Here is a 26,558-nt window from a genome sequence, read left to right on the forward strand (position 1 = left end):
CTCCATTTCATCTCCTAGTAAGAATATGTAATCCAAGTGCAAGGATTTTCACTCATTTCCCCAACCTGCAACATTTAGGGAAACGTAGACAGAGCATAAAAGGAAGGAGTTGTTTGTACACATATCTGAGAAGAAGCTTTGAAAACTTTGATCACTTGGTCATTTCCAGCCCTTGAAGGAATTATCATGGCATGACATGGACAATAGACACAGTATGGTGTAAAATTCTCCTGATTCATGCATGCCCACGAGATGAGAGTGAAAATTAATTTGCCTGCTCTCAAAAGGAATTGTTGCAAGGCATTGAAATCATTGATTTTGATTGAATAACTCTACACAAAACAAGTCCCATGAACCAATGCATGTTAGCTATTTGATTGAATGTCCCAAAGGTGGAAGTCTTTTGGATGAGCATGCAAGCTAGCAACACAAGTGGGCAGTGCAGAATCTAAAAATTAATGGCAAGGTCTCTGTTTGTGGTGGCCATTGGAAGTGTGGATTTGTTAAGCTATTTTAAGTTGAATTCTAAATTGTCAACCAAATATACTCCTCAATAGTATATAGATCTTCTCATTTCCACCTTGAAAGCTCATTACAAAGGATATAGAATCTGAAAACACAGGGAATTGTTAGTGTTGGAGTGGGAATAATCAATTGTTGTCCATCTCAATACAGTCAATAGAGCAAATCAAAACATGTGAGCAGGCCCATATGAAAAAAGTTTGGAGTAGATTTTGTGTTCCAAATGTTTGACACAACGTGTTGATGCATTGGAATGTACATAAGCATCCATTATGATGAAATTCTGAATCATCGAATGCAAGTAGAAGGCGAAGAACTAAGTTTTATCAACACTCCATCATGCACAAAACTAAAGAAAATGCAACGGCAAAAGCATAGCAACATTTCCAGCAAGTCCCAAACATAGACAAAGCACATAAAGCTGCACATGTGACCATCAATATGATGTATTTGACTTAATATCATTGCCAACTCAATAATAGAAAATATGAGCCGCAGACAAGGCGCGTGAGCCATTTGACAAGTTTGTGGCTTCGACATAACTTAGCCATGACATGTGATTTGGAACCACATTGAGGAATAGTCATAATTGAATTGCATTTTGATCTCATAATATGAGAGGCCTGCAAAATATAGAAGCATCTAGGGAGGCATGTTATATGTTTGAGAAAATGCTCATGAAGGAGGTGTTGCAACCAATTCACAGTGATTACAAATGTCGATCACCAAATATAGCCTATGACATTATGTGGCATCAAATAATTAGTAATCCATGTGGGCATGATGTTCTAAATGATTAAGAATTGCCTGTGGATGCTGAAGTAGCAAGCATGATATGCACAAGAACTATTTGACATGATGTTCCAATACATCACTCTCCCGCAATGTCATAATCTTTAAGTAACTAATGCTCACATCAGTGGTGGATAAAATGGGATCATGATCCATCTTTCTCTCTAGTCTGCCGCCAATGACTATTTCATTACAAACATTGGGTAGTCTTCCAAGTGCATGCAATTATCTCAAAACTCATTTCCTAGCTCATAGTTTGAATATGCTTGATTGAAAGAGCAATCCAAAGAACCAAATTTTGTCTGCAGCGAATCCCAAATGGACAAAGAATGTTTGAATGCAAACATTATAAGAAGAATGTTGAACATGATCTATTTTACACAATGCTCGTCCCTTCCAAACATATGTTCATTGTTGTTTCATCATGCAGATGAAAGTGTTAAGGCATTCGATGAGGTAATTTGAAGTCTCTGGAGAATATGCGAAGGTAACCCATGCCTACTCCCAACTAGTGTATAGATGAAATCTATGAGGTTGAGCAATTAATATTTTGGTGATAGTCGTCTTGGTACCTAGTATGCTGGAAAAGGAAAATCATGGTACAACTCTCATGGAGCTTTCAAATCTAGTGGTGAGATGATAAGCAGATGAATATAGATGGAGCTGAATAGTATTGAGAAAGTTTTAAGAAACTCTTGTGAATACAACAAGCAAGTATAATGATTTATCTAATATACACAATTTGATGGTTCACAACAAGGAATATATATCAAAGTGATAAAGGCATAGGTCACTAGAATCAGTAAGATTGCAAATTGTCAAAGGAATCCAAGATTATTGAAAAATGTGTGTGCTATGGTGGAAAGTGACATGTGTCACTTATTGTAACTAGAGTTAGGATCTAGAGTTTTTAAATTTATTTATATGAGTTAGAGTTAGAGTCAGTTTTCAAATGCATTCTAAATTCCAAACTCTAACTTTTTGAGTGGTTACGAACCCGAAAAGTTAGCTAAGCTAGAATGGCTATAAATTCCTGAAACTCAATGTAATAATGGACTTTTTGGACTTGAAGACAGGGAACACTTATGTTCTAATAAAAAAGCAATTTTTGGAAAGTGTGTACAATTGTTGTTCTTGTAATCAGTCATTTCTTGCGTTCTTGGTGCAATGAAATAAAAGAAAGTACATTTGGTGTTATCTTTCTAATGAATCTAAATTGTTGAAGTGTTGATTCATCGTACGAGTATTTTCATGGTATGGTGTGAGTATTTGTATATCACTGAATTAGCATTGTGTCAGTGATAGCTCTCAAGCGTAGTTCTTGATTGCTTTCATTAACCATTTACATTGTTTTTATGAAAATATTGAAGTCATGTGGTGCATTCGCTATCAATGGTTTCCTTTTTATTTTCTAAGTTCTATCCACCTTTATTGAAAAATCAAAAAAATTATCTTATGAGGGAGTTGCCCCTATAAACGCAGAGGAAGGCCGAATATCAAGGGCCTATCCAACTGTCGTGAATGGTTTGCCACATACACTCCGTTGGGCCATTTCTACAGTGACAAATCTATTTACCAACAGGAATCAGAGTCCTACACACTAAATATTAACAATACTTATTTTCTAAATATTTACATCCACAAAATGTTGTCTACACAAATTAAAAGCACCCCTATTGATGTAGATAAAAGTGGTTGTGAGAGTTTTGTAAATGTCATGAATTTATGAGTTTAGGATATTTGACTAATAAACAAAATGTTAGTGTCGAGGTGGTCACTTAATTATCTCTCTTCTCCAACTTCTAAACTTAATTTAGGTTAAAAATCACTTCACTAGGTTAAATACTTTTACTTAAATTTATTATCTAGATTATAAATTTTAATGTCTAATTGCAATTGCAATTTAATTCATTTTATTTATATATTATCTTAACAAAAAAACATAACAAAGTCATTTAAGAATTCTTAGTTTATATTTTTTTATTCAACTATTTCATTTGATTTAAACACTAAAATTATTTTTTCTACAAATAATATTCTACGCACTGTTCATCATTTTTTAATAATTACATTTTTCATATAAAAACTATGAATACTATTATAACTTAATTCTGTATTAATTTAATTATTTCAAATCTTATTATAATAATATATAATCATTTTATAATTTTATTATCTATATTTTATTACAACTTACGGCAAATACAAGACACCATGTGGCACTTGTTTAAAAATAATAATTATACATTTTTAACTCACTTTAAATATTTAACTCTAGTTCATTAAAAGAAATTGCTATTTAAATAGAAATATTTGTTCTCCCAGACTGAAACATTGACGGAATCTTGTCTTCAGGGTCGTAACCTCATTAGCAAGCTCTCTCCTCAAGCTTTATTTGTCCCTTTAAAAATATTTCCCTTTATTAATCAATTTAATTAGTGCTAAACACTATATTTAACTTTTAATTAGCAGGCATTTTATAAATATTATTACTATTATTATTATTCAATGGGTTCCTGCCTGCTTCGATACAGCAGAACCTTCTTTTGCCAGCGATTTTTTTTTGATGTTGGGGCCAAAATCTGACTTTAAATTATACGAGCGCCTACGTACGGTTGTGGGTTTCCCAAATCTACCAGTTTTATTCCCGATAATCTGCATTTTGCTACCGACTTCGTACAGTTTGGCTCCCATTCAGTCAGATTTGGCACATGTGGAGGTTCCATCGCGCACAGCTTGTTTTGTTCTGCATTGGGATTTATTTTCCTGTGAAAAGTGTGAGGATTTGAGTTGAATTTTGTGAGATTTTAGAGCTTCAGGACCTGAATTATTTCTTCTCTGCATCGCCCGGCTTTGCATTTGAAAATCAAATACACCGTGTTGACATCTGAAGATTTTTTTGTTCAGGGTTTGTTTTTGTTCCTGCGCTGTTCAATGTAAAGGCATGAAAGCGAAAACCTGTAAGATCGGCTCGCTGCGCTCAAATAACAGTTTCTCGCTCTAAACTCCGATTTCCCCCTCTCTTCAAAGGTATGCTTTCAGAGGTTCGGAGATTAGTTTGGTGTTTTTTGAGTGGCATTTGGCGCGTTTTTGAGGTCCTCTTTTTGAATTCCAAGTTTGATTTGGTGCATTTTCTAATCTATTGCTTTTTAACAAGTTTTTGTTGTTAAACTCTGAGATTTGTTGATTACCTTAGGCGATTGCTTCAGAGAAGTCGAGCTTGAACTGCTATTTTTCAAATTGAAATATAATTTGCTTGCGAATTCACTTATTCATAAATAAATTTGCTTCAAACGCCGCGTTTCGAGTTCTGGCTGGTATATTTTAGGCTAGATTTAGTGCATTTTCAAGTAATGTCGTTGGTAGATATATATTTTGTTTGTTTGGGGTGCACCTCGGAGTACGTTTCAAGAGAGATTTGGCTTCTATTCAATTTGCATGATATTGAAAGAGCTTTATTGTCAGCCCTTGAGATTTTGAGTTCGGATTGGCAAGTTTCAAGCGAGATTGGAATCCTTTTTCCCCTTTTATTACAGTATTTAAATCTGTTAAATCTGTTTTCATAGTAAACCCTTGAACTCTCTCGATTTACTCATTGTGGGATTTGAGCGCGCCTCTATATATATTAAGCGAGATTTAGTGTACTATTAAAATTTCTTTCAGAAAACCATTTTTGAATTTTTTTCTACGGCAACACCTCCGACTTTCTTGATTTATTTTTTCTGGTAAGCACATTAGATTTTGAAAATAAATTGCTCCAAGTTCCCAGATCTGTTGTTTTCTTTTTTGCAGGGTGGCATTACGACACAACATTGGCGCCCCAACGCCGCGTTTATCGCCACCTGGGTGGCCAGATGCCACAGAGCAGTGCCGCTGCTCTATATGATCACTCCGCTTCTCTGCAGAATGCAGGGAATTCGAGTGATGGGAGCAGTGATCCTGTCATGGCTCGCTGGCTCCAGTCTGCTGGCTTACAACATCTGGCTTCCCCTGTGGCAGCATCCACTGCTGCTAATCACAGCTCCTTTCCCGGGTTCTTTTCACAGGTAGGTCGCTTGTCACCCCTTAACCAGAGTGCATTCATTTTCATGAAAGATGGATCACAGAAAGAATGCCTTGAGTTTTAGATACTCCAAGTCCAGGGTCCTTGCGGTTAATCTTAAAAATGCTAATAAATGAAATAAACTTTATTGAATTGTGATATTGCTAGCAGGATTTAACTGTTTAGTTTTTGAGTCAAACTCATTGACTCATGCTATCTCCTACTTATAAACTTTATTGAAATTCTCATTTTTCCTCCAAATATCACATGCTTGGTAGATTTCAGTGAGTGAACGAGATAAATTTGTTCCACAATTCCATAAAAAATGATATGCTTCTTCAGGCAGTAAGTAATCTAGAATTTTGCAATATTGAACAGGGATATGGTGGGCAAACAATGGATGAGAAGCAGAAACTATATAGGATGCTGAAAAACATGAATTTAGGTGGGGATCCTGGATCTGAACCAGCCACTCCTATGCCGCAGAATTCCACAGGATTCTCAGCAATGGATGGCTTCCTTACACCCGAGCTAAGGGGAGAGTTTGGAGCGGGGCTCTTGGATCTGCATGCTATGGATGATTCCGAACTATTTAATGAGGTTAGTGTCATTCATTCACTTAATTACATATGGACTAGCCTGTTGTATTCATGGTGTAGTTGCAACTTTTGTAATGGACAACTGAGCCAAATTATGTTAAATGGGTACTGGATTATTTGAAAACAAAATGGTCAACCTCTTGCCTTGCGATGGACATCTTTATGAATGGAGGAATTAATTAGAAAACCCACTTCATTTCTTCAATAAATATTATCCGGATTGCCATATCTCTGACAAGTGGTATACATAATCAGCTAAAAGATTTCTCATGGCAACAGTTTGAGCTTGGGTTTCCTGATATTTGTAGTTTGGTATTTAAGCACAAACTTTAACCAATGTTTCAAAGCAATCTTAGTTGATTTATACTTCCTTGCACACTAATTGGTAGAGCTGCAAGTTAATTTATGACTGGTGTAACTTCAGCCCCACCTATGTATCCCTTTTTATTATTTAACTTGATGATATTCACTTAATGAATACAAGACACAATTCTGTTCTTTGACATGAAAGATGAGACATGTTCCTTCATGCTTTTATTTGTTTTTAAATATGGTGGTCACAGACTCACAGCTGTCACTTAATGCTTGATAGATAAATGCTATAACTGGTTTAATGTGTTCTATTCATTCTTCAGCTCATTCACACATTAATTTGCACTTCAGACTATGTTGTCTAATTTTCTTTTTCCTGAATGATGACACATTTGTCCTTCATCATTTCCTCAGTCCTTTTTGAGGGTGCAGCTGTTGTTGAGAATCTAAGAAGTTTATCATTAAGCATCATTGTTGTCAAGATTCTTATGGAGGGGACAGCAGTATAATGTTTTTCCAATTTGATCGATCCCATTTAAGGAAACAAGCTGCTGGGCTCAGTGAGAAATATTGTGATTTATTAATGATAATGTGGTCAGCATGATCTATATTATTTAATAGTTGAAAAAAGGAACTTCAGTTCATATAATTTTGTCATATGATTATTTTTTATATCTGTATTAATAAATTTCAAATTTGATCTATGGAAAAGATGAACCCGAAACAAGTTTTACTTTTTGCTTTTTGAAACTAGGGTGGGGGTTGCTACTCCAAGCAGGGTTTGGGGACAACAGTCTGCAGTTTCTTTGCTGCAATAAATGGTGAGGTTGAGAGATGGCACCTCCACAACCAAGCCTAATTATGACCTTTGGGACCTCACAAACCTTCATAGTGTTGGATAAAAGAACAATCTCCAATCCAATTGTTCATCATCAAAATTCCATTCATGCTATGACCCATTGGTGAGATACAAGGCTTCAATATTATAATCTGAATGTTGTATGCAAATTTGAAATTACATTGCCCTGATACGGAATTACCATGTAGAGATTTAACTTCTGTATGATGTTAAAATCAACCACTTTAACATGCTTAATATAACCAACTTATATTAACTTAAAACAACAATAAAATAAGATAACATCACTGCAAGATAGCAGCATCAAAAGAGGCACAAATCAACAGCCATCAAAAGGTCATCTCATAACATGATAAATGTTGAGAATCCCTTTTGGGGAAAGACTCCATGAAGAAGACAGATCGAATATGATTTGTCTTCAAATGCAAAATTACAATACATTCACTTCCATCACTCCCGTGTTTTCAATCCAACAAAGGCTGTTTATAGACTTTTCACTCTGTCTCACCATTTTCCTTTTTATTTTTACCAATACCACCATGCGTGATATTTTTCCAATTTGGTTGATCCCATTGAAGGAAACAAGCTGCTGGGCTCAGCGAGAAATATTGTGATTTATTAATGATAATGAAGTCAGCATGATCTATATTATTTAATAGTTGAAAAAAGGAACTTCAGTTTATATAATTTTATCATATGATTATTTTTAATGATAATGTGGTCAGCAAGATCTATATTATTTAATAGTTGAAAAAAGGAACTTCAGTTTATATAATTTTATCATGTGATTATTATTTTTATATCTGTTAATAACTTAATATATTTCAAATTTCATCTATGGAAAAGATGAACCCAAAACAAGTTTTACTTTTGGCTTTTTAAAACTAAGGTGGGGGTTGCTGCTCCAAACAGGTTTTTCAGACAGCAGCCTGCGGGATCTTTGCTGCTATACAGGGTGAGGTTGACAGATGGTGCCTTTACAACCAAGCCAAATTATGACCTTTGGGACTTCACAAACCTTCATAGTGTTGGATAAAAGAACAATCTCCAATCCAATTGTTCACCATTAACATTCCATTCATGCTATGATCCATTGGGGAGATACAAGGCTTCAATATTTAAATCTGGAAGTTGTATGCAAATTTGAAATTAAATTGCCCTGATACGGAATTACCATGTAGAGATTCAACTTTTTATGATGCTAAAATCAACCACTTTAACATGTTTAATATAGCCACCTTATATTAACTTAAAACAATAATAAAATAAGATAACATCACCGCAAGATAGCAGCATCAAAAGAGGCACAAATCAACAACCATCAAAAGGTCATCTCATAACATGATTTATTTTGAGAAACCTTTTTGGGAAAAAAACTCCATGAAGAAGACAGGCCGAACATGATTTGTGTTAAAATGCAAAATTACAATACATTCAGTTCCATCACTCCTGTATTTTCAATCCAACAAAGGCTGTGTACAGACTTTTCAATCTAACTCACCATTTTCCTTTTTATGTTTACCAATATCACCTCGCTTATATAGCATTTTCACCCTCTAAATGGGGCAACCAAGCTGGCTAACATATCCCAACGCCTCCCTTGGATGAATTTAATCATTTAATTCATAAATCAGTACTGGTTGTAACTCCATAACTCACCTCTAACACATAAGCAGTTAATTTGTGTAATTTTGCTTTCTTGGATCGCCTTTCATTTTGCCCTGAACCGACAAATCCCATATGAAACAAAGAGCAAAATATAGTTAGAGATATAATCCTCATCCAAGAGTATGATGAGATAAGCATGTTTTGGAAACCTGCAACCAGATTAGATAATCATGTAGATATAACTCATCGAATACATCTGATTCTAGGGTTCAGAAATTTATATCAGTCTACACAACAAATCTCAATGAGAATGTGGGAGTTCAACCATAATGAGGGTTGTGATGGAAGACATGATGAGGTGCCCCAAGCATCCTCTACCCTAGGCCCAACAGCAGGACCTTATCCTCTTTGGCCACATGGTCTTCAACCATCTTTACGAGGCCTTTTTGCCGTTCTCCTCCATCATATCGACTCCTTCCCTCTTAGGATTGAAGATCTCTTTCAATGTGGGGTTCGTGGGGGAGGCTGCAATAGGGTGTCATTAAAATGACCCTCAATGTTAGGCCCAAGATGAGGACCTTATCCTCCTTGTTATCATGGTCCTTAACCATCTTTATGATATGTTCTACCTAGTGAGGTATCTTTTACCTTCCCCCCTCCTTTCATTCCCTTCCTTCCCTTACAATGATTGACTATGGAAAAATTCATATTGATAAATGCATAGACATTTAGATTCAAATATTTATCAATTGCATACAATCAAGTGGTTGTACACACACACACACACACACATACACATCTGTGTGTGTATTGATATTCACATCTACAAATAATCACAAATGCATATGTATATTTATTCTTGCATACGAAAACAATTAAGAGATTATAAATTGGTGGTTCTGCTGTATTCACGATTACCTCTGCTGTTTTTTGAATTTTCAATTGCTTCAAATTTCTGCATTCTGTTCAATGCCTTCTTGGAGTCAATGGTTAGACATATTCATACTTTACCCCATGGAATGAGAGAGTCATGTCCCATAGGCATTCCTTCATCTTTTTAATCACAACACTCTAAAGTGAATTCTCTATTACCTTTGATTAAGTCACACCTTTTTGGGAAATAATTAATTACTAACACACCATTTGCTTAATGGAAGATGAATCACTGTCTTTTACACACGATTTGCCTAATGTATTATATTTTATTTTTGAATCTCATCCTTTTCTGGAAGCTAATCGCTGTCTGTTGGACTTGGCATATTTATTTATTTCTTTGACTATCTGTTCATTTCTGTCACCACAGCATGTTGCAGATTTATTGCGTTGTCATATTAAATAATGGATTAGGGGGCTTTCAGAAAATTGTAATGTCTTATGGATAAGATGAGATTTTCTGATATTTAGATATTGTATGCCAGTGATTGACAATTTTTCCTATCTTACAAGGTGTTTATGGTCTTTATGTGGAGCTGTTTCTAGTATTACCATCCAAATCAACATCACAAGTGTCGTAAACAATTGAGTTGGGCATTCAAAACAACCTTAAACTTCAATATATTCTTCTGGCAAATGGTAATTTCATGCTGGCAAACAATTAGTTACTGACCCTCAGTGAATTCTAATCATTGTATAGGTAAAAAAATTGATGGTAAAAATTAATTACTACTGATGGTGAATCCCTCATCCCTCATGAATTAATTACAAACGATATGAGGAGTAAAAAATTACATAGGATTTACAAGATTGATCTCACCCGAATCCTAACATGTTTTCATATAGTGTGTGCTTGAGTGCATGAAAAACACATCTTGAATGCTTAAAAGTAACAGCTCAAATGCGCAAAAATGATGGAAATGACTTTTCTGTTGGCCGACAGGCTTACTGAAAAATTTGTAGTATTTTTATGCATTTTGCAAGTTATTGGCATACACTGAGAGTTATTCTGCAAACAACTTGCAAGTTCTGCGAAATTTTTAACTACGATTTTCTGTTTGCTTGATGGTATAGATCCCTTGTTAAAATTATAATTGATTAACTTTGTTTTCAGTATTTTCGTTCTAGTAGATCATAAATTTTTTTTTTTGACAAGGTTCCCTATAATTGGAGTGAATGTCTAAGGTTTTTGGCATTATTATTGTTTTGCTTTCTTTTTATGTTTCCATTGTGTCCCACAAGTCCGTTTAGGGCTAACATAAGTATTTTTGTGAATGGTTGTTTATGACAACATCATACATCATACACTATCCTTGCTACTCTTGGACTTGCGAATTCATTTTAGAAACTGTCCATCTGCAGTTTTCTAATAATTAAATATACCTTTTCCATGTTGAAAATATGTCAAAAGATATGCATATAGTTAGTTTACATTTATATAAATAAGAGACTATCTGGACTTCCAAAACGAATAGCTTTCTTATCATCATTATTAAATTGACATACATTGATAGTCTGTCTCATTAGAAAATTGAGCTTCTTACTTGTGATTAACTTTCAAATGTGTCAAATTTGAAGATGATAATTATGGATTCCACTATTTGGCAGCATGCAGGTTCTGAACCATTTGAAGCATCACCATTTGTTCCTATGGCTGAGAAGGGATATGACAATGATTTTGATATGGTAGTTACTGGTAAGCAACAAAAGGCACAGATGGAGACTCTGTTTACATCCTCTTCCATGGTTGAAAGAGAAAATGGTGGAAAGGATAGCAATTTGGCAAAGATTAAAGTCGTGGTATGGTACATTGTTTTTTCTTTTGTTTTGGTTGAATGATTTTTAAAAAAATTGTTATTTATCACTATTAGTATTTATTTGGGTGCAGAAAAATATACAAAATGCAATGGAAACTGAAAATGCTTTCTTTTAGTGTCAAAATATGCAATTTCAGAATTCTCTAAAGAACATAAATACAACACTGGTCTTCATAAGCAATTTACTGTTTGCCATAAGGCTAATAGAAGGTATCAGGCTATAATTTATAAAATATTAAAAAAAATGCTAGCTCAAATTTGGATCATGATTATATGTGTTATTGTTAAACATATAAGTAAATCTTACTATTGTTAAACTATAAATGCTACATCTCATGGGCAATTTCTAGGGTGGATTGGAAGCTATGAGTAAAATGCTCAGGCTACTGTCCTGCTTAATAGAAATAAATTATTATTGCCCACAAGTGCATAAAATAAGTTGTTCTGACTGAAAATATAAGTTACTCTGACTGAGCAGGAGTGCCAAAGAGAAGTGCTGGAAAAAAATTTCTATCTTCAAGCCAAAAGTTGGTGTTATTGGGACCAGATAAGATGATGTTAAAACTCCAATTGGTGAATCCTATGCAAGTCAACACACAAAATAGTCTTGTATCAAATATTAAAAACGGATCCATTGAAAGGATATATACTGTCACTTGGAAACATTGGTTGGGGGATGATAACCCTTTATCCACATTTCCTGGTGATTATATTTAAAAGTAGTGTAGCTACACACTTATTCATATATTTCTATAATCTATCGAAATGATGCCCCATCTTGTTCAGAGATTTGTTTACCTAATTTCTTTTGGGGTCTTGAGTATAGTTAGCTGCAGCTACCAGGTTTTTACCTGTTTGTTTACCATCGAGGGGAGTTGTTTTATAAGGGCCCTTTGAAGTTCATTTGTTGCATTCTGTATTGCCCTTCTGACCTTCGCATCTTCAGGAAACAGTGCCATTGAAATTTGAGATTGCAGCTAATGTTGGAGATTAAGGAGAACAAGAATAATTGAATGAGAGAATGGCTAAAATGATGGAGTAGGAGATGTTCCTGAGGTCTGTATTTTGTGATGTGTAGAGTTGAAAGTGGGGGAGCTATGAAACATATTGCTATTGGGTCTGATGTTGAAATGAGATGGGGGTTATGTAATAGCATTTGCTTCCTCAAGAATTTTCTTTCTCCAAGGCAAGGGAGTCCTAAAATGTCTATTATATTATGTGTACAAATGCCATCCTTTTAGTTATAAAATTTTAATTACCAATTTCCAAAATGTAAATAACTCCATTTCGTCTCAATGGTCTGCATAACTCAATCACTGATTTGTTATGGTTGGGTCCATATATATATATATATATATATATATATATATATATATATATATAACAAGATGTGCACAATAAACTTCAGAAGACAACTGACAATTGAGGATTCAATATCAATTTTCAAATGTTAAACTATAACTCAAAGTGGTATAATACTAGTGCAACTGGATATAGAAAGTCATTAAAAATCATAAATGTTCTTTGCTAAATGAAATGGACTTGTACAAGAGACATCAGCTTAAATGTGTATGTGTTTATGGAATTGCTCTTACATCCATTAATTTTAATTGGCAGTCAATTCCAAGTATAGTAATATTTTTAGTTCAACACTCATTCACATTGATTGACTGCTTTAGTGATATTTTATTAATAGCCATGGTGTTTTACCTATCTCGAGTATTAACAAATGGTGATCAGTATGTTGTTACTTTAACAAGAAGTCTGAAAAATAGACATGATATTTCCAATTTCTATAATAGCTGAATTTGAATGTTTCTGCCCGAAGCTTTCAAATTCAATGAACTTACCAGTAATCTTTGATACAACATTACATATGCTACTGTCTTCTTAGGTGTAAGGATCACTTTTGTGATGCACATTTCTTTAAGAATTTAGTTATTATTCAAAGCTTTGTTTTATTATTAGCCACAAAATCTTTTGTAGTATGGTCTAGGAACCATAAAGAATTGGGTAAGCTAAGTGTGTGGCTCTGACCATTTCTCTACGAGCAACTAAAATATGGTAATTGCTGGTCTGCCTTGGATATATGCACCATGATAATGCCACTCTTTCGCTGTAATATATCCCAGGCTAATCAAAGATCTCCTGCATACTCTGTAGTCTCTACACCCCAAAAATAGTAAAATAAAAGAAAAATAAAGTCTTCTGACACTTGTCGATTCTGTGTCTCGTGAAAGGTTGTCGAATTATTTATTTCTGATTTTCACATACATGGTGTCCTATTTAGTGTTTCAGATTGCATTGTTTCTGCTAGTGTATATTAATTGTTTGTCTATTGCATTATGATTTCCATTGATCCAAAAATTAGTATAATAACATGTGCATACTTAAGAAATTATTGTTTAGTAAGTTCTCTAACAGATTTAAGTTTTAACTTACTCATTTCAAATTATCTCACTGAAGATAGGTTGTGCAAAACATTCGTAACTTGTACTGTCATTGGCTATGCTGCCATGTTCCAAAATTTGCAGTTTTATAATTTCAAATGGAATTCATGTCAGGCTGATTACCAATTTAAATTGTGTACTTCTTGAAAATGTCTTGCTCGTCTTTGCCCATGTCACTGCAGGTTCGGAAGAGGCCTTTGAATAAAAGGGAGTTAGCTAAGAAGGAAGAAGATATTGTCACTGTTAATGATACTTCATGTTTAACTGTCCACGAGCCCAAATTAAAGGTTTGTCTTATCATTCCTAGGATGTTTCTCTTGCAAGATTTTAATGGTAGGCTAAATAGTGTTAAACATAATACTATTTGCCTTTAGAACCTATCATTATTTTATGTGATGGATTTAACTTATGAATGGCATATTATGTGCAATACTTTTCTTAGTAGGTTATTTGTTTCATCACTTGTAATTTGTGCTTCAATTTATCAGAAATATCATATTTAAGATATTGCCATATATTTGGCGCCTTTTTTTGTATTTAATGTCAGTGTGTAAAAATCCTATATTTTTCTCCTTTACATGGCAATTAGGATTTTATTGCAGACAGTAGAACCTATATTATGACTGTTAACATCAGAGCCCAAGTTGCAGATTGTTTCAATATTGCTGTAGCTAAGAGCAGTCTTAATAAATACACACAACAAGAGGTATGAGAAAGCCCTATGTACTGGGAAACTATATTGAACTGTTCCTCTCCCAATCATATCAGTTTGGCTATACTGGGGCATCTGTGATTTTGTGCCCTATCTTGTGGGCACACAACATTCTGAATTCTAATGTCTTTGTGAGTTCCACCCAGCAGTTTTTTGTTTGTCAAATTTAATAACACTTTTTTCTGACATAGTCAAGTTTTCTGGCACTTTTTTATTGACATAGTAATGCTTATGGGTGTGTCCTGAAGAGTCTGTGGCTTTCCCCACAGGAAACACATTTGATGAGTCCTGTTGAACTGCCTACTCATTGCTATTGTTTAATTTTAGAGCGAACTTAGTTCTGTATTACTGTCTATTTTGAAATTGGATAAATGGATTACTTTGGAAATTAGCTGGAACTAAGCTGATAGTAAATATTTGATGTCAGCTTTTAGATATGTATAATACATCCAATCAAGTACTGGGTAAATAGAGGAATGCTTTTTGGTTCAGAACACATTAAGATATTTGTCAAAATTGTCTGGTTTAGGTCTGTTGTAAATTGTACATGAGAAGATCCTTGAAGTCTACTGACACATGTTCTGATATGTAGGTGGATTTGACAGCATATGTGGAAAAACATGACTTTGTCTTTGATGCAATATTAGATGATAATGTCACAAATGATGAAGTAAGTTTTTTGTGTTTTAATTTTTGGGATGTTTCAAGTTTTGCACTGATATAATACCTTTTAGTTACACTGGTATCTAGACATGCCATTTTCTGTTTTGAAGAGTTTGAAAACAATGCTGCCACTAAGACTAGGGAGTTCCTGTGCTTTAAATATTTATTTTGAAGTGTATATTTTGTTTTCTTGATGATTATCAGGTTTATCGAGTTACTGTGGAGCCCATTGTTCCAATTATTTTTCAGCGTACCAAAGCTACCTGCTTTGCATATGGTCAAACAGGCAAGTTTCCATTTGGACTGGAGAGAGCTGTAGGCTTACTTGAGTTGGTTTTTAGTTATAGGGAAACTGTACTTTTGATTGAGCTGGTTTTGCTGAATGTTAGGTTCTTTTTGTTGTGCACTACTATGGCTATTTTTTTCAATGCCAATATATTGGATTGTCAAGTTTTCAGGTAGTGGAAAGACATACACGATGCAGCCATTGCCACTGAGAGCTTCAGGAGATATACTTAAGTTGATGAGACAACCTTACTACCGAGAGCAAGGATTTCAATTATGGCTTAGCTTTTTTGAGATTTATGGAGGCAAATTATACGATCTTCTTAGTGACAGAAGGTATTCACTTTTGACATGTTAATTTGCTAAATCATTTCTAATACATGCTAGTTAAAACTCAAAAAGTATAGTTTGTGTTGTACATGAATCTCTACAGTGGTTAGTCAATAAAAGAAAGGTTGGGTGAAGTGAATTTCTTCTGTTTATATCTTTGGCCTGTTATCATTTTTAAGTAACCGCATCAGGAAACTGGTACTTGTCATCTTTTTACATGAATACCAGATTTTTTTTACTCAAGTGCATTTGAAATATCCAGTTCCCTTTTTGCCAGCTGCAGCTCATGCAGATTCTATTATCACAGTTCACATTAAAATAGGTAGATGGGGACACCTGTAAAAAATGTAGGAGGGTAGCCACTTCCACAGGACTCTGTTTGAAGTGTGCCATTAACAATCGAAATTAAAATTGACATGGTTTTATTTTGTCAGAACCCTATCGACTTTGATAGTCAAACAGCATACATACTCTTCCACAATGCAAAATCCAAGTTCAAGTTTTTTGATTTTCAATTTTTATTTGTGATTATAATACTTTCCTTTTATGCATATGCTCTTACACCACTCTCTCAAAGACCATGTTGTGAGTGTTTTCTGAATGTTCTGTATATGAATGGTGGACTGTGGTTGCCCAGTTAATCCATCTCTCTCTCTCTCTCTCTCTCAATTTGTGGGGAATTCTATTTGCTTCCCCCAACAGCTCCCTTCTTCCCCCACATTCTGGAATCAGTACATGTAAAATATTACAGAAATACAAAAAGACAACCATACCAGTCGGTAATTAAAAGCATGAAGCAAAAACTGGCAATGTATATTCTTTATTGTTATGGGAATCATAAAGTTCACAAGTAAACATATATCCTGTTCTAGGTAACATGGCATGTTTAATTATATTATCGTATAAGGGAAACGTCTGGTTCAAATTACTACAGCAAAAGAGTCCATGGCCAGAGAAAAACATTCTTTTACCAGAAAAACATTACTTCACTAAGCAAAACCTGACATGGAATCATTTGTCCTTTGAAATATACAGACCCTTGAGTTGATGCTTGGTAAGTATGAAATTTTCTATACATCCTGTATTGGATGGTACTTATTTTTGTAAATTGTCCCGATTTCTGCCTTTGTTATACCTTTGACTTATGAGAATCCAAAAGGTCTAAGTGGAGCACTAAATCGGTTTCCTGTAAATTCAACTAGGAAATTATGCATGAGAGAGGATGGCAGGCAACAGGTTTGCATTGTTGGCTTGGAAGAATTTGAAGTCTCAGATGTACAAACTGTAAAGGAGCATATTGAGAAAGGGAGTGGATCTCGAAGCACAGGTTCAACTGGAGCCAATGAAGAGTCTTCAAGGTCTCATGCAATCCTGCAACTTGTAATTAAGAAGCAAGGTAAAGTAACTGGGAAGCTGTCCTTTATTGACCTTGCTGGAAGTGAGCGCGGAGCTGACACAACTGATAATGACCGTCAAACAAGGTCTGGAAAAATTTATGATTTTTTGAATTGCCATGTAGGAGTGTGTTGATATCTAATGATTGGATATTTGAAATTCATAATTGTTTTTTCTCTTTTTATTTCAGGATGGAGGGAGCAGAGATCAATAAAAGCCTTTTGGCTCTCAAAGAGTGTATAAGAGCCCTGGATAATGACCAAATTCACATTCCATTTCGGGGAAGCAAGCTGACGGAAGTGCTCCGTGATTCTTTCGTGGGGAATTCACGGACTGTTATGATATCATGTATTTCTCCAAACACGGGCTCCTGTGAACATACACTTAATACTTTGAGATATGCAGATAGGTGTGTATTTGATGTTATTAGTATGACCGCTACTACTTATCTTTTAATTTAATTACTGAGTGGATTTTTATGCAAATTGATGGGACTGCAGGGTTAAAGGGCTCTCAAAGAGCAGTAATTCAAGAAAAGATCAGAATGCAATGAGTGTTGCTGTTCCTTCCAAGGATCCAGTATCCATATCAACAAATATATCACCAACTTTATATCAAGGCCATTCAAGAGATTTTTCCGATAATGGTGGAATAACTTCTGCAGATAATAATAGAAGACATGTAGACAGTTTGCCATATTATAATCAAGCGGAGGACCTTGACAGACTTTCTTCTAGTCTATCTTCAAATTTCTTGGTCAGTAACAACCAAGAGAGTGGATTATCAAGTAATGTTGACAAGGATAGAGTTTACATAAAAGAGGGTATTGTTGGTTCTGGGGCCAATCGGAAGTCCATTAACGTTGCCCAAAATTCGTTTGATCTGAATGAAGAAGATAAAACACAGAAGGTTTCTTCAATACGGCAGAAAGTAAGCAAAGAAGAAAAAAACGATAAGCAGATGAGTTGGGCATCCAAGGGAGATAGCAAGCCAGATGTCTTTACTGCAGTTAAAAAGAATCAACAGCAATACAAAGATGATCATGTTTCAAATAATGCATCACTAAGACTCAAGGGTAGTGCACCGACTGAATACGATAGTGATATTAATGCCATCCTTCAGGTATAAGTTTGACACTTGAATATTTGTGCACATAGTTGACTTGATTCCAATTTCATGAATGAAAGAAATGGTAAAAGCTGAAGTTGCATGTTTTAAAAAAAAATCCATGTGGCTTTTAAAACCTTTTTTTCAATGCAGTCTTATTTATTTGATGTGTAAGTTGTAACTTATCCATGACTTTGCATGAGACTATTTTCTCTTCATACATTCTCTGTTGTGCTGATTATTGTATACTTATCAGTATTTCTCTGACATAGGTATCTTACTTATGCCTTCATAGCAGCTTTCTTTTTATTTGGGGAATTCCCATTGTTGGGTAACGTTGGGCTTTAGATGCACTACCGAGGGGTCTCACTGAGGTTAAATTTGTCCAAGATCTTCCCTCAACTCTTTACCATGGGACATGCCAAACACAGCAGGCTGGATTTGGTAGCCCCATTGCTCCATTTTCTTGTTCATCCCATTCAATTGGCTTAGTGGAATAATTTAATTCTTGTTTTAGATAATTGTTCCTAACACTTTCATCTTGTATTTATCTTTTTGCAGGCAATGTATAAGATAAAGCAGATTTTTTATGGTATAGTTTTTTAAAGCACAATGAATAAACATGATAGTGATATAAATACTATCCTTCAGGTGTACAGTTTAACATCACGAATATTGACCATGGTTTTCTTGAATCCATCTTTATTAACTTCAGTATACAAATTTAGCATTCCCTAACATTTCTTTATAAGACAGAAGAAATGGTAAAAGGGGAAGGGGCTTTTTTCAATTTTGGTTTTTATCTGCCCATGGCTTCCAAAGCTTTTTCTTTCTCCTTCTTATACCTTTCATTACTTGAATATATGACGCTGTCTTATTTATTTGTTGAGGAACTCATCTATTATTTTGCATGGGACCATTTTATCTGCAGACATTCTTGCCTTGTGCTGATTTTTTATAATGTATATGTGTTAGAATGCATATTTGCAGCATTCACCATACGTTTTTCTTTTTTGGTAAAATTCTGTTGTTATGCAACCTTGGGCTTAGCTGCTCTACCAAGGGGTGTATCTCTTCTGTTAAATTCACACAAGACATGCACTTGGCTCTATAATATAGATTATACCAAATCCAATGAGTTGAATGTGGTACTTTATATGATTTCAAAATCTCATTTTGTCTGCTGGGAATTTGATTAGTGGGGTCCGCTTTGGAAGCCCCATTGCTCTGATCACTTGAATTCATTTCAACTGACTAATGTCATGGACCATTTATTTTCAAATTCTTTTTAGGCAATTGGTTTTTTCATTTGTCTTTTTGCAGGCAATGTATATCCAAAAGTAGATTTATGGTATGTTATTATCTTGTTAAAGCACACAATTCTTGTTTTCTGTTGATAACAGGAGGAGGAGGAATTAGTGGCAGCCCACAGGAAGGAAATTGAGGAGACGATGGATATAGTGCGCGATGTGAGTTTATTATGGGCATTGATTGCCTTGATCACACCATGTCCTTGTTAATATAGTTAATTTTTTTTGTTGATATTGTACTTTTAGTTGCAGCACAATGTCTACATATTTTCTTCTTTGCATTTAGGAATGAGTGTTTTCTCTTTGATTATGAAGAGTAAGCTTTAATGTTTTTAATTTTTTTGATAATTATAAAAATAGATGCCATTGCTCTCAATTGCAGATTTTCTTTACAATCCTCACCACTTATATGGAGAAATTTCTTATTAGATGTCAAATTATCCTGTCCTGAGTTTGCATAAATCTGAATCTAGTGCATAATTTATGCTATTGATATGATCTTTACACTTCTGAGCTGTCAGTGCTCCCATTGAACTGCTATTCTATCAGAGTGTATTTGCGATTTTTTAGAAATTAATGTTGGTGTTGATTTCTTTTTTCATGGGGCTAATCTAGCAGCTTAAAACTGGATGCATGCAAGCTTTTGTATACCTGTCTAATCATTATGATTTGTTCTTTTTGTTAAGGCTTCAGTGTCTTAATGAAAGTACAATCGAAAAAAAATTCTGACACTTTCTGTCTTTTCTTCATTGCTTTTAGGCTACTTGCCATATTTTGTCATTTGTCTAAGGTCCTGTTGGACACAGCAGTTTTGTAAACAGGGAGTGTCCACTCCTCTTTAATAAAGGCTTTTGAGCTTTCTAGATGAAACAGACTTTTTGCAAGTAAAAGACTAATAGATCAACCATAATTTATAGATGGGCATATGATTCTCGTGATTTTACTGTGTCAACATTTAGGATAATCTTGGATAGGTTGATTTTGAACTTTTGGTAAAAGAAAAAATGGTTTCTTGGCTTGCAGTGTTCTGATATTAAAATAATATATTATAGATCTTTCTGTCTTCAGAACAAACTTTATCTATTCAATGAATATACAGGTGAGAAAATTTAGTGCCTTTCTAATTACTCTTGTACTGTGAATACGAGGTTTGGTGTCCAGTTAAACAATGGTGAAGTATGGCATTGTGCTTGTCTGTGGGGATAGAGATTTCAATATTGTAATGGAATCAATTTATGGGATACTTTATTTAGAACATTGTTGGGCCACAAATTTCTCTTAACGCACACTAATAAGTAGTGGTAGCTAAGTACTTGATTGCAAGCATTCAAACTTGCAGTATTTGTGTATTTATTGTGGTATTTCTGTGAACCTTTGGGAAGCAGCGATTCCCTTATCATATTTTTTATATAGTCTGATTTGGTTCAAGTACAATAGCATGGCATGTAACACTCAGTAACTTGACAGGTTGAATAAGTAAAAAACAGTTGGAATTTCAATGTTCATTCATTCTAAGAATTGAGATTCGACTTTTTTGAAGTTTTATTGATTGCATAAATTGCAATTTGCCAATCTCTTCTGGCAGATTTCTATGTATAAAGAATCCATGTAATATGGACTGATGACTTTGAGTTACTGTGTTTCAGGAAATGCAACTTCTATCAGATGTTGAGATGCCGGGTAGCCACATAGATGAATATGTATCCAGGTTAAGTCAAGTACTAGCAATAAAAGCAACTAGCGTGAGGAATCTGCAGCGGCGACTGGCAAGGTTTCAGAAAAATTTGAAGGACCAAGACATATTAAGCTTGAAATGATCTGTGTTAAGCATTCAGAAACTATACATTTTTGTTTTCATTGTAGGTGATATTACTGTTGTCTTCTTGGGAATGTCTCTTTTGGTATTCAGTTTGCCAAATTGCAAATATGTAGAGAATGATATTCATATCTATATTGTACTCTGCATGGATATGTAGACAAAAAAATTTAGTTCAAAGGTAGTCTGTAAATGAAATCTCATTCTGTAATGAAGTAGATCGATGGTTTTCACTTGCCAAAATCTACTCTTGGTTTTTGCTAATTTATATCAGGAAAGCATGATGTTATGCTGAGAGAGATGGAAGCTCCCTTTGAGTTGATTGAAACTTTACTATTAAGATATTTTTACGCAATTTAATTGTTTAATATTGTTTTTTCTTGTGAATATGCAACATGGTTGTACATTTTGCGGATAATTTAGTTGCTATATACAAGTTTTTATTAATCTGCTATGAAAAAATGGTCAAAAGAGACCATACATGTACTGAAGGTACCTATAGCCTTTTAAGTCACCACCGAGTGTAATATGGCAACAAGAGGCCAATCATGTACTAGCGGTACATGTATCCTTTCAAATTTCAAGTCATCACCAAGTGGAAGACCAGCATTAGGCCCCTGCTATGGAAGCTTGGAAAGGAGTAGTTATCCGTTAATTTATCATGAAGAAGTTAGTATGTTGTGCCCAGTTAGTCTGTTGTGCCTGCTTTTCAGCTGCAAGAATGCACTCTTTTGAGTGTTTTTTATATGCAAATCTCATCAGGAAACTGAGTGGATGGTTTTGAAGGTTTATAAATGATATCCATAAGCAAAATTAGCAATGGTGGTGCTGACATAATTATATAAAACTGATGTGCAATTTTCCAATGCCATTTAGTAATTTTGTACAATAATTGCAAGTGTGTTTTCACAATCTGTAGTAGTAATTTTTGCTTCTGGTTTTAGATTGTGTGTATCTTTTGAGCCAATGTTTTGGGTTGCACTCTGTGAACCATTATCAGGACAAGAGAGCAGCAAGGAGATGAAAAGTATTCAGGTTCAACAAATTGCAGTAAGTCAGCAGACAGAATGAACACTTCAAATGACTAGGGAGATTGAAAGGAAAATGTTTCAATGTTGGATATATGCAGGCTACCAATATTCTTTGTAGATAGAAGTTTTGTATTGGATTTCTTAATTTTGCTTTATTCGTTAAGTATACTGTACTTGATTCGTTAAAGTTGTTTGGTGTAGGAAATGGATCAGTTTTTAATTGGATCTTGGAGAATTTCATTGCCTATTAAAAAGCAGTCGTGCTTGCAAACAACAATGAACATCATTAATTATTTTTTAAATTTATGTTAGACAAACGATCTACTTCAGAACATCATGTAATCAGTCCGTGACTGAAATAGAGATGATATAAACGCTTCTAGATTTCTGTGTACTTTGACAAAGCGCAAATCATTTTGTTTGAAGTGATTATTAAAAGGAGCCAAAAACGTAAACACTAAGATAAAATATTTTATCCTTTGCGACATACTACTGAACTTTATGGGCCTAAATCTAGATCGATGCTAAGATGATTGTATGAATAGACTACGCGGGTTCTATACCCCCACATCATGAATTTCATGTGAATAAGCAATAAGGTAAATATATATTTTATCCGTTGTAGCATGCTGAACTGAGTAGGGTGGTGCTGACAAGATTATGAGTGGATTGCAGTTTTCTGGCCCACATCATAAAGTGCACATGACTTCATATATCCATTGAAAGACCTAACTAGTCTTTATTATTTTGTCGGTGGGTGCTACCATCTAATGTTGTACTAAGTGATTATTTCTATAAGATACTTGCCAAGCAAACCACAGTTTGTGGGCCATTTGGTTCGGTAGCTCACTTTATCTAGTCTGGGAAAGTTGCAACATTTTGGTGGTGCATTTGGCTAACCAGGAACAATGATTATATTTTTAATACTGTATACTGTATATGTTGTCTAGATGTTTCAATTTAATAACTTGCTGATTAATGAACTATTTATTAGTTCCTGCCAAGGCAGGGATACTTATGCATTCATGTCAGAAATATGACATTAACACTAATCAATCAAATTCAAGAATTAAAAAAATTATATGAGATTTCAAATGTTTATATCTTTTTCTAATTTTTCATTTTTTTGTAAATCACATTTTTCATCCATTCTATAGGTCCATACTATTTTTGGTGGGAGAGAAAATTAATTTTCTTCAACAAAAAATACAAATATTTTTTAACAACTTCATCTTGCATTAATGATTGTATTAAATATAACTTTATCTTTTCCACATTTGTGACAAGTTGATAAAATTTTATTTTTTCAATCATTTTATCTTCCACCTCACACATGTCTAATCAATATTAATTATCACAATTTATTAAATATTTTTAATTTCTTATTTTAAATATATTTATTATTAATTTTACATTGATGTTTATTTTTGATTATTTGATATAACTTGTTCCTAAAACTTCATGCAATGCATAAGTTCAAATTATACTTATATATGTGTGTGTATATATATAGAACTAATAAATATGACTTTTTAATATAATTTCAATAGGTTATATCTTTGTATTTGAATTTCTGTTTTCTTTTAAACTTTACTTTTTAAATAAAAGTAGTTAAATTATTACTATTATTTTACTTTTATAAAAATAAATTAAACAATATTATTTTTTAATTATATTTTATGATAGTGTTTGTAATATGTATAATTGATAAATGTTACAATTTTTAAATTATATTATTTATTATTATTAATATTTTTTATTTAAACAATTTATCATTTAGTTTATATACATTTAAAACTTAAATATATATTTTAATATTAAATTGATAATTATAATTTATATAAAAAAATATACTAAAGAAATAACCACAAAATAGAAATAATTCAATTCTAAAATGTATATAAATTATTATTAAGTTTTTATAAACTATGTATCAAAATTAAATAGTTATATTTTATTTCTTATTTATTACATCATATTTATTCATCAATATCAAATTTATATGTATTACATCTATTTATTATTTACAAATGTACTTATTAAATTATATAGATATTATTTCATAATTAAAAATTATTTAATTTTATGAAAAATTGAAAATATAAAACATTAAATAGTAAACCTTCTTTAATTGTATAAAATTAAACAATTAGTTTTACTTATAAAATATTTTTATATTTCAATACATTTTATTTTTTCTTATAGAAATGTGAGTTTTAATATAAAAATTAAATTCTTAGTTTTATTAACTAAAATGTAATACATTTTAATTCTTTATTATAACCATGATTTTATTTTGACTATTTGTTTTATTAAAAAAAAAAAATTATATTTAATTCTCTCTCTCACACACACAACTTATGTTGGTATCACTCTATCTTACTATTTTATCTCTCTTCCTCTTCCTCCTCTATATTATATATCGTTTTTTCCTCTGCATATATGTTTATGTTGTTACTGTTGTATACTGATATTTATCTCTATCTATATCTCTATTCTAGTTTTTGTCTAGTGCTAATGATTAAAAATAGTGTGAGTTCCATTTGATAATCAAGATGAGAATAATACATAGTTGGGGAAGTTATTCCAACTACTTATGGTTGTCTAGTAGCATGCATGGTATGCTTAAACATATAATGTGATACTCCAAATGCTTCACCACTTCTTCAAGTTCTATAATTCAAATATTGGTATGGATATCTTTCCCCATTGCACATAATTTAAGTTGTCAATGTAGAAGGTGCAAATTTGTCTAAAGCATATGTATTGATCATAGTATGATATTAAGTAGTTAGTGCCATATTGGAGACTTTGGCCTCTTATTCTTGGGCTTAAATGTCCAAAGATATATTAATATAGGAAGAGAAATTAACAACAAAATATGAGCCATCCTATCAGATCATAAGCTCATTTTTAGGACGAGAATTTAACAACAAAATATGAGCAATTCTATCAGATCACAAGTGCATTTCTAAGAAAAAATTAATGCATTCATAATGTTAATTTAGATTCTCACTCATCTACACCTCTACAACCATTATGCGTTAGACAGGAACTATGACGCATTGCGTCTCTTGTTATAAATTGGGGCATACCTGTTAGGCAATCTATCTATCATCATATCAATATAACAACAAAATTTGGGTGGGAACTTATATTAGTTTTTAAAAATATTCGAAGGTGCCCTTTTACTTCCTAGTGTGCATGTGCCTATACATCATACTTCCTAAACATAATTTTCCATAATTTATTTAATTTAGTTCTATATATCATCTTTAACTATTTTTTTGAGAACGTTGTTTGTTTTTAGATTTTTCAATTACAAATATACCTTCCCTAGTGGTGCAGGAACACCCGCATAAAGTTATTTTGGACGTGATTTCTGCATGAGCCGACTTGAGGAACTTATCCCAATTTCGTCATTAGAATAAGATCTTTTCTTGAGATTTGTTCAGACCATTGTGGGGTCATTCTTTCTTATTCTATATTGATCTAGAGTATTCTATAAGTTGTTCTTCCTATTTTGTTATAATCTAGAATGTTTTGTAGACCATCTTAGCAAGTATAAATAGAGTTTTTAGGTTTAGGTTTAGGTTTAAGTCAAGTTTTTGGATATGAAATTACGAGGAGAAGAAATCTATAGGAGAGCCAGTGTATATACTGTTCAAATGATAAATTAATTAGAAGAACATTATTATCTATCTCTTTCGGGTGCTGGTTCCTTTTGTTTTTGCTTCTGTTGAATATATATCTGCATCATTTTTGGTATCAAAGCTTGGGGAAAGCTCCTAAGGCACTTGGGAAAAGTTTGGAAAAAGCTTGGGGAAAGCTTTCAGCTTCTAAGTCGAATTGGATTTTGTAACATATTAAGGAAACAACCTGTAAGTGTGGCCAAAAGACTAGGTTGAGTGGAGAGAACCTAGATCAGAGACAATGGTCACAAGAGGAGATTTATCTCATGATCAGAAGATACTA

The 26,558-nt window shown here is 33.4% G+C and overlaps 1 protein-coding gene across 3 annotated transcripts; it reads left to right on the forward strand.

Moving 5' to 3' along the window:
- The first annotated feature begins 3,824 nt into the window (after nt 1-3,824).
- Nucleotides 3,825-21,795, forward strand: LOC149539069 (kinesin-like protein KIN-13A). Of its 3 annotated transcripts, XM_089800425.1 has the most exons (14): nt 3,825-4,091; nt 4,222-4,344; nt 5,107-5,360; nt 5,735-5,956; nt 11,276-11,467; nt 14,117-14,221; nt 15,239-15,316; nt 15,514-15,595; nt 15,768-15,930; nt 17,127-17,405; nt 17,510-17,728; nt 17,820-18,441; nt 19,830-19,895; nt 21,383-21,795. In XM_089800425.1, exons 3-14 carry the CDS (start codon nt 5,169-5,171, stop codon nt 21,551-21,553), a joined length of 2,391 nt encoding a protein of 796 aa, XP_089656551.1. In that variant the 5' UTR covers nt 3,825-4,091; nt 4,222-4,344; nt 5,107-5,168; the 3' UTR covers nt 21,554-21,795. The 3 variants fall into 3 exon arrangements, with proteins under 3 accessions (XP_089656551.1, XP_089656550.1, XP_089656549.1); XM_089800424.1 differs by having other exon boundaries at nt 3,825-4,344; XM_089800423.1 differs by having other exon boundaries at nt 4,086-4,344; nt 15,514-15,599; nt 15,772-15,930.
- Nucleotides 21,796-26,558: the final 4,763 nt, after the last annotated feature.

This window comes from Cupressus sempervirens, chromosome 9, assembly GCF_028749045.1.
Source record: "Cupressus sempervirens isolate cs-2001-9-10 chromosome 9, ASM2874904v1, whole genome shotgun sequence".
NCBI lineage: Eukaryota > Viridiplantae > Streptophyta > Pinopsida > Cupressales > Cupressaceae > Cupressus > Cupressus sempervirens.

Bases quoted from the DNA above. Each gene is read 5' to 3' on its own strand.
- LOC149539069 (XM_089800424.1), top strand. From the start codon at position 5,169: ATGCCACAGAGCAGTGCCGCTGCTCTATATGATCACTCCGCTTCTCTG. The intron at 15,317-15,513 runs GTAAGTTTTTTG...GATGATTATCAG, and splicing joins ATAATGTCACAAATGATGAA to GTTTATCGAGTTACTGTGGA. The intron at 15,931-17,126 runs GTATTCACTTTT...AAATTCAACTAG, and splicing joins GATCTTCTTAGTGACAGAAG to GAAATTATGCATGAGAGAGG.